This window comes from Carlito syrichta, unplaced genomic scaffold (genome assembly GCF_000164805.1).
Source record: "Carlito syrichta isolate Samal-C Ts95f unplaced genomic scaffold, Tarsius_syrichta-2.0.1 Scaffold315265, whole genome shotgun sequence".
Lineage (NCBI taxonomy): Eukaryota > Metazoa > Chordata > Mammalia > Primates > Tarsiidae > Carlito > Carlito syrichta.
The window spans coordinates 27960-35727 of NW_007259361.1; the positions used below are offsets into that span (position 1 = coordinate 27960).

The 7768-nt window shown below is 46.9% G+C and overlaps 1 protein-coding gene across 3 annotated transcripts in view; it reads left to right on the forward strand.

The window, feature by feature from the left end:
• Nucleotides 1-7768, forward strand: part of CHST10 (carbohydrate sulfotransferase 10) — a 27836-nt gene that overhangs the window by 11713 nt on the left and 8355 nt on the right. For 2 of the 3 annotated variants that reach the window (XM_008072488.1, XM_008072489.2), the window contains exons 3-4: nucleotides 1279-1410; nucleotides 5939-6030. In XM_008072488.1, coding sequence (XP_008070679.1) covers nucleotides 1311-1410; nucleotides 5939-6030 — 192 coding nt within the window. In that variant the 5' untranslated portion in view covers nucleotides 1279-1310. The remainder of the gene's footprint in view (nucleotides 1-1278; nucleotides 1411-5938; nucleotides 6031-7768) is intronic. The other variant, XM_008072490.1, reaches the window with a different exon arrangement.

Below are 7768 nucleotides of genomic sequence, written 5' to 3' on the forward strand. Positions count from 1 at the left end.
GCAGGTCGAGGCTGCGGTGGCTGGGAGTGGCCACTGCACTCCAGTCTGGGTGACCGAGTGAGACTCCAACTCAAAAAAATAAAATAAAATGTAAACTTAACTGGCAGCCTGCATTTTTATTTGTTTAATCTGGCAACCCTGGAAGCACACTAAACCTTATAGATGGGCACCTGAGGGTGACTCACAAGCTATCCTGTAAAGGCACAGGGAGCTTGGCAAGTGGTGCACTCCCTGTCAAGGCTGTATGTAGCTGTGGGCCAGTTAACCACTTGCTGGGTGTCGTAGAGGGACTTGGGTTCCAGTGAGATTTTAGGAAGTAAACATTGTCGAGTCAAGGGGGAGAATTATTTGCCTGGGTCCTCACTGAGCTCTGACCCATGCAGGGTTAGGATGCTGTTTCTGAAATCATTTGCTGTCAGCCTGGTGTTGAGATGATCAGTTCTCCCCACTGCCCAGGAGTGATGGATGACTGTGGCCAGCTGGTGGAAACCAAAGCAGCCCAGGATGGCGTCTCTGAGTGGTCTAGCTTGGCGCTTGAACAAGCACTATGTTAAAAGTGAGATGAAACAACACTTTTTTGTCCCCCTTGCGGAGAATTGACAGCAACTTCCTGGTTCTCCATGTGTCCCCTGAAGCAAAGTGTGACTTCTGTGACAGGCTGAGGACTGACGTGCCCCACGTTATTCCCAAGCCATGACAGCGTGAAAAACACTCAGTCCCCCCCACCAGATTCTGCACAGGCCCTCGCAGCCAAGTGAGTGGAGGCAGGAGCATGGGCGTTCGTTTCTTTGCCTTTTTAGAGATTCTCTAGGTGTAGCTGCATCTTGTCAGCCAGTCAGGATTTAAACACAGCCAGCTCGTCATCGCCTCAGCGTGGCTTCTGCCCACTGCAAGTTACCCCTAGCAAAGGTTTAGTCCTCGGCAGGGCTCCTGCTTGAGGGCTCATTGTGGTGCTAGCCTGGGCCTGACAGTCAGAAGGCAAAGCTGCAAAAGTAAACTCATATTCTGTGTTCCAAAAGCAAACAGAGATGGCATTCTCTGGTTATTGCTCCCCTCCGTTTGAGTGTTCTAAGTTTGATTTGATTATTAAATCAAATCACTTAATGTTATTAATTAAATATGAAATGTTAGAAACCAAGTCAAACTGCCTATTACAGCAATGGGAAAAAAAGTAAAATTTGTGCTGATACTGTTCACTGAAACCACCTGTTGTCTTTATTCTTTCTGCTTAATTGATGTGTTTGAAAATATCAAGAGCATCTCACTTGTGTCTTCCAGAAAGAATCATTGAATGGCTCTCACTTGACAACATGCACCACCAGTGGCTTCTGTTGGCCGCATGCTTCTGGGTGATTTTCATGTTCATGGTGGCCAGCAAGTTCATCACGTTGACCTTTAAAGACCCAGATGGTAGGTATGCTTCCTGGTGGCATGAATTTTGGCTAATTCAGGCCTTTCTGCACCACTGTTTCTAGGTACTTGCACAGATGACCTCTTTTCACAGAATCACAGAATCAAGGGACTTTAATGCCAGGGACCTTGGAGGTCATGGCATCCAAACCCTTCATGTTACAGAAGTGTGAGGGGAGGGTGGAGGGATGGAAGGATCTTTCCAGCACCTTCTCTAGAGGGCGGAAATGCTCTCTGTGCCAAGGAGCAGGGCTTAGACCTCCTCCCAGTAATGCTGCAGGCCTCGGCCTGGGTTTTTTCTCTGCCTCATGTCATCAGAGAGACACGGCTGCAACTGCTCAGTATGCCTGTTCTGCCATCTGGTGTTCCACACTGGTGGCCACATGTTTGAAGATCACCTTTGGTGTGGTAGACGGAAGGTCAGTTAAATGTATGTTGTCAGGCTGTCTCAAAGGATTTTTTAACTCCCCTTTTCTGAACATAGACATTGGATGAGGACGTTTAGATGGCGCCAAATTCCATCTCAGAGTTGCTGCTTCTGCTTCATGCTGTTGTTGTTTGCTTGCCTAAGCTGTGTGTTTTTTTTCTATAAAACGGACACACTGCCTGCTCAGGCAGCCTCCCATGATTGACCTGAGCCTGGTGGGGTGCTCTGTTGTGTGTGGAATGCTGGGTATGTGATGTGGCTTATTGCCAACTGTGCACAGGCCTGAGCACTTCTGCCTGTTGGGGAGACACTTGGGAGCGTAGGTGAGCACAGCGTCTTTATTCTGTCCGGTGCTTTGAACATCATCCTGCTGATGGTGACCCTTAGCGATACAGCCAGGCCGGGCGTGGTGGCTCAAGCCTGTAATCCCAGCATTTGGGGTGGCCAAGGTAAGGGGATTGCTTGAGCCCACAGGTTTGAGAACAGCCTGGTCAACTTGGCGAGACCTCGTCTCTACAAAAAATATTTTAAAAATAGGCAGGCGTGGTAGTGTGTGTCTGTAGTTCCAGCTACATGGAAGGCTGAGGTGGAAGGATTGCCTGAGCCCAGCAGGTCAACACTGGGGTGGCCATGAGTGTGCCACTGCAGTCCAGCCTGGGCGATGGAGTGAGATTCCAACCCCAAAGAAAAAAAAGTGAAATGCCCCCACACCAGCAGTTCTTCCTTTTTACTCCTGTGACTATGCCCACTTGTGCTGACTGTGTGACCTGTGAGCTCCAGGGAATTCCCAGGTGTGTCCCTGGCTATGCTGAGGCCTGCTTGGTGCCCCACATCCCCCGCCACACCCTCTGTCTGCCCAACCCTGTCTACAGAAGGACAACAAGGCTGAAAGGGAGACCTGCAGGGAAAAGAGAGACACCCTGAACGTAGCCCATGTGTTGGTTCTCCCCCCACAGTTTGCACTACGTGACAGTGACCTTACCCCTGGTGCTGGAGCCCCACCTGGCTGTCATCACAAGTCCTATGTCATCTTCCAGGGGCCTGCGTAAGAAAATGTGTGAGGTTTGCACAGTCTCAGGAAGGTGGTATTATACCTGCAAGTATCTGGGATGGTCAGGGCATCACAGATCATCACAGCTGTCACCAGGCACTGGGAGCTCTGTCAGCAGAGCAAGGGTTGATTCTTAAAGGATTGGGATTAGAGACATTGATTTCAGCTTGGCAGTTTGGACATTTCTGCAGAAGCTTGTACACGGTGACTTGCCACTGGTAACTGAAGACCTGTAAATGGTAATTTAGGACCACAAAGGTAGATCATAGCTGGGAAATTGAAAGAGAAACGAGCTGCTGAGAATAGAAAATAGAGGTTACTCCTGATTCCTACAAGGAAGTCACTCAAAAGGCAGCTCATGAGGTTAAATTGTTCATTGCTTGTTTAATAAAATAGGAGTATAGGTAATATAATTTAGTGAGACTTCCATCAGTAGTTGCTAAATAGAATGTGTGCCCTTGTGTTTTTTGTTGGTTTGTTTTTTGTTTTTGAGTTGGAGTCTCACTCCTTCGCCCATGCTGGAGTGCAGTGGCACACACGCTCATGGCCACCCCAGTGTCGACCTGCTGGGTTCCGGTGATCCTTTCGCCTCAGCCTTCCGAGTAGCCAGAACTGCAGGTGCATGCTACCACACCCGGCTGTTTTTTATTTTATTGTAGAGACGAGATCTCGCCAAGTTGCCCAGGGTGGTCTTGAACCTGCGTGCTCAGGTCATGCATTCGCCTCGGCCTCCCAAAGTGCTGGGATTACAGGCTGTGCCACCGAGCCCAGCCAGCCCCTGTGTTTTAATATTACTGATAGAATAGTCTCTAAGGAATACCTTGTTTCCCAGCAGTGTCAGAAAAATGAGGTCTCGTTCTGCTTTGATGTGGCATGTTTTATGTGAACGTTTTTAGAAAAGCATAGACGTCGGTCTTGGAAGCAGAGAAGCAAAGCTGGGTCAGGCCTGGTTGGTACTTGGATAGGAACTGCCTGGGGATATCGGGTGTTGCAGGCTCAAAAGAAAAGTATAAATGCTGGACAGGGTTTTGTGAAGAGGAGAAAAAGTGTGGTAGGGAGCGAGAGAAGGTAAAAACTATGAAGAGAGATGAAAGGCTTTAGGATTTTAAGCTGGAGAAAAGCCCTGTGGTCATCCTCAGTACTGCTCGCCAGGTATATTCCACTGCTTGCCTTAAGGTGAGTGGTGGGGGCACTTTCTTTGCCCTCTGAAATTTGGTACATGTGGATGCTGGGTCAGTGAGAACCTCCCAGAGCCTCACCGGCTCCCTGTGTCTGGGGAGGATTTCAGCCCTTCTGTGGATCTCAGGGCAGTGCAGGAAACCCAGAGAGGTTCATAAACACTTGGCCGTGAGGAGTTTTGCACACACTGGAGTTTATTTCACACATGCTCACAGTGAAGCCCATTATGAAACATCATTACAAGGAAACAGTTCACAATGCAGCGGGATCTTCTGTGATGGAGCTCTGCTTTCTGTAAAGTGTATGAAACATGTCTGGCCCCCAAGTTTGGGGACTAGGGTAACTCACCTCTCAGCTCTGTCCTCTTGGAAACGGACCCTGCTCCAGAACCCCAGTCAGTAGCCACGTGTGTTTTCTTCTCTTCTTCATGGTTTCTTCTGCCATTTGAGCCGATAGGGAAGAGCCTGTTGGTCTTGAACTGCTGTTTAAAGCAACACTTACCATTTTTATAGTGTTCTGATCTCTCTTCAGCTCAGCAATGGAGCCACCGTGATGTGTGTGGCCATAATCTATCTTTGGTTAACAAATTTCAGTGTCACATTGAATTAGGATGAGGTGCTATAGCTAGACTTTATCATAGGAAAATAAGTCCCTATCCGTGATGGGAATTTGATAAAATGGTTAAGTCAAGACTCAGAATCAAATATGACGTCCTTGCGGATCTGCTGTGTGTTCATAGACACTGGTTTTTCTTCTGTTTCCTATTTGACTTCCTCTTCCACCTCGGCAGCCCCTCGACTCAGTTGTAAGCCACTTGAGGGCAGAACCCAGGACGTGAATATCTCTGTACACCCTGAACATCTTTTCATGTGTTTATTTGCCATCTGTGTGCCCTTTCCAGGAAAATGTCTGTGTTTTGCCCATTTTCTAATTGGATTGTTTGGGTTTTTTAACTGTTGAGTTTTGAGAGTTCGTTATATAGTCTAGATACTAGTCCTTTGTCAGATGGACTCGTTTTTAAAAAAAAAAAACTTGTAAATATTTTCTCCCTGCCTATTGTTTGCCCTTTCCTCTTTCAAATGGGCTTTCAAAGAGCTGATTTTATCCTGTTTTGTTTTTTTAACTTTTAATTTTTTGTTTTAAAGATGTGGGGTAAAATTCAGGGTTAGGTATACAAATGTTTATTATGCAGATACCCTTGTTGATGAGGTGTACCCACCCCTTGCCCAAGCAGATTCCCACTACTGCCAGTCTCGCTTCCCCACCCCCCTCCCGGCAGTTTCCCGCTACTGCCAATCCTTTTCTTATAGTATTATGATAATTGTTTAAGTTCTGCTGATGAGTGAGAACGTGTGATACTCAGTTCTTTGTTCCTGTGAAAGATCACTTAGTATTATAGACTCTAAATCTATCCAGGTTGCTGTGAAGTTCATGATTTTGTTCTTCTTTATGACTGCATAATATTCCATCATGAATATGTACCACATTTTTTTATCCAGTCCTCTTTTGATGGGCAGCATGGTTGGTTCCATGTTCTGGCTACTGTGAACAATGCTGCAATAAATATCCTGTTTTGTTTTTTTTTTTAAGTTTTATGTTTCACCTCTAACTGTGATTTGTTTGAGCTTATATTTCAGTAAGGTATATGGATTAGATAAAGGTTCTTTTTTTTGTTTGTCTGTCTATAAATGTCCAGTTGTTCCAGCACCATTTGTTGAAGAGATTGTCCTCCTCCATTGAATTGCTTTTGCACCCCTGTCAAAAATCAGCTGGGCGTCCTTGTGTGGATTTGTCTCAGGCCTGTGTTCTGTCCCCTCATTCTGCATGCCTGGCTTTCCTGGAGAAGACATTTTAACCTCTCTGTCTTCCAGTGTACAGCGCCAAACAGGAGTTTCTGTTCCTGACAACCATGCCAGAAGTAGAGAAGTTGCCAGAAGAGAAGCACTTTCCAGAGGACCTGAAGGTGGGCACAGCCAGGCAGGGGGCATGGTCCCCTCTGACAGGGACGTAGCTTTCCTCAAGGTGCCCTCGTGGGTGTCCGTGTCTCATGGAGCTGGCCTTCTGGTCTGTGCTCTTCCATAGCTGGCTTCCACGTGTCATGGCATTCTGTTTTATAGCAGTTGCTTGTGTTACTTCTGTACATTTCAGTTCACCTTTCTAACTATTTGAGGGCAGCACAAGGTCACATTATTTCTATGTTCCTCACGGTGCTTTGCACATCATGGGTGCACTGCAAATGTCGGTGGTGCTGAATTCCTGAGCAGCCAAACATGAGCCTTGCCAGGGGAATGGAGTGTGTTGGGTGCGAGGTCAGGAGAAAACTGGAAGTGGGGAAGATCGTGGAATTTTAGAGTGAGGAGGGGTCTTGGACGGCAGAGCAGCTAATCCAACCTCTGAATTGTGTGGACGAGAGAGCTGAGGCTAGCAACAAGGCTTATCCTCTAAAGTTGCATGGAGTTCCCGACAAATGACATTAAAACCCAAGGCTGCTAGCTTTCACTCGGCTCTTGCCTTCCTTGACGTTCTGACTCTACGTCTTTCTCGGCAGTCTCCTTTTGCACATAAGTTCCTAATCATTCCCTAGTGAGGATGTGGGATGTTCTCTGCGAAAGGCCCCTCTTCCTTGCTAAGCCCCATTCTGGGTCTGGAAGGTTGAGGTTGCCGTTGTGCCAGAAGGAATGAAGTGGGTATAGCAAACCCTAAAAATGTGTGTCAGCCCAGAATTAAGCTGTAGAGATGGGGACAGCTCCTGTCTGTGGTTCAGAATATAAGGATTACAAATTAGGACCCAGTAAACGTGGAAGTAAAGCATAGAAGCATATATCTGGTCAGAGTAGAGTGCTGTTGGTTTACTTCTCCCAGGACATTGATGTAATAGAGATCAAGTCTGCAGAGCTTTGAGTCAGCTCAAGATGCTTTTAGACTGAGGCATCCCAGGGTAAGAAAGAAACTTGGGTGGGCTACAGAGCCAAGAAAATGAAAAGCCCTATAGAAAAAAAGTAGGAGTGCAGCTTTAATAGAATGAGTTAAGGAAATGATTCGTTAGGTGGATAAAAACACAGGTAGGGTAAGTCTTTTGCAAAGTATTTTGAAACAAGGGCCTCACTAGATGGTGCACCTTGTGAGGAAGAGCACTTATCCTCCCGGTGGCCACTCTTGGTGTGGAGGACACTCTTCCTGTAATTATGGGTGAATAAGCTGCCTAACTATGCTTTATAATTGCAAAGCACTTTACAGGGTTTTAATCTCATTGATTCTCTGAGCAACCCTCTCAGGTGTATTTTTATTCTTAGTTTGCATTTTGTGCTTGTCGGCCCATTTGTGCTAGACAGCAAGTCAAGGTCCTGAACTTGAACTCAGTGTTCTCTGTGCCCATCTCTTCCCACCCTGCCCCACTGATTCTCATGAAACTCAGATGCGAGGTTGGGGAGTAGTTATTAGATGTGATGTCCCCCTTAGGTGACATTAAAACTTTCCCACAAGAAAGACAGTTCATTAAGGAAACCAGGTTCTCGAGCTCACCTTTAAAAGTTCATGGTGTAGCCGGGCTCGGTGGCTCAGCCTGTAATCCTGCGCCTTTGGGAGGCTGAGGTGAGTGGATTGCCTGAGCCCGCGGGTTCCAGACCCGCCTGGGCAGCGAGACCTCATCTCTACAATAAATCAAAAAATCAGCCGGGCGTGGTAGCGCGTGCCTGTAATTC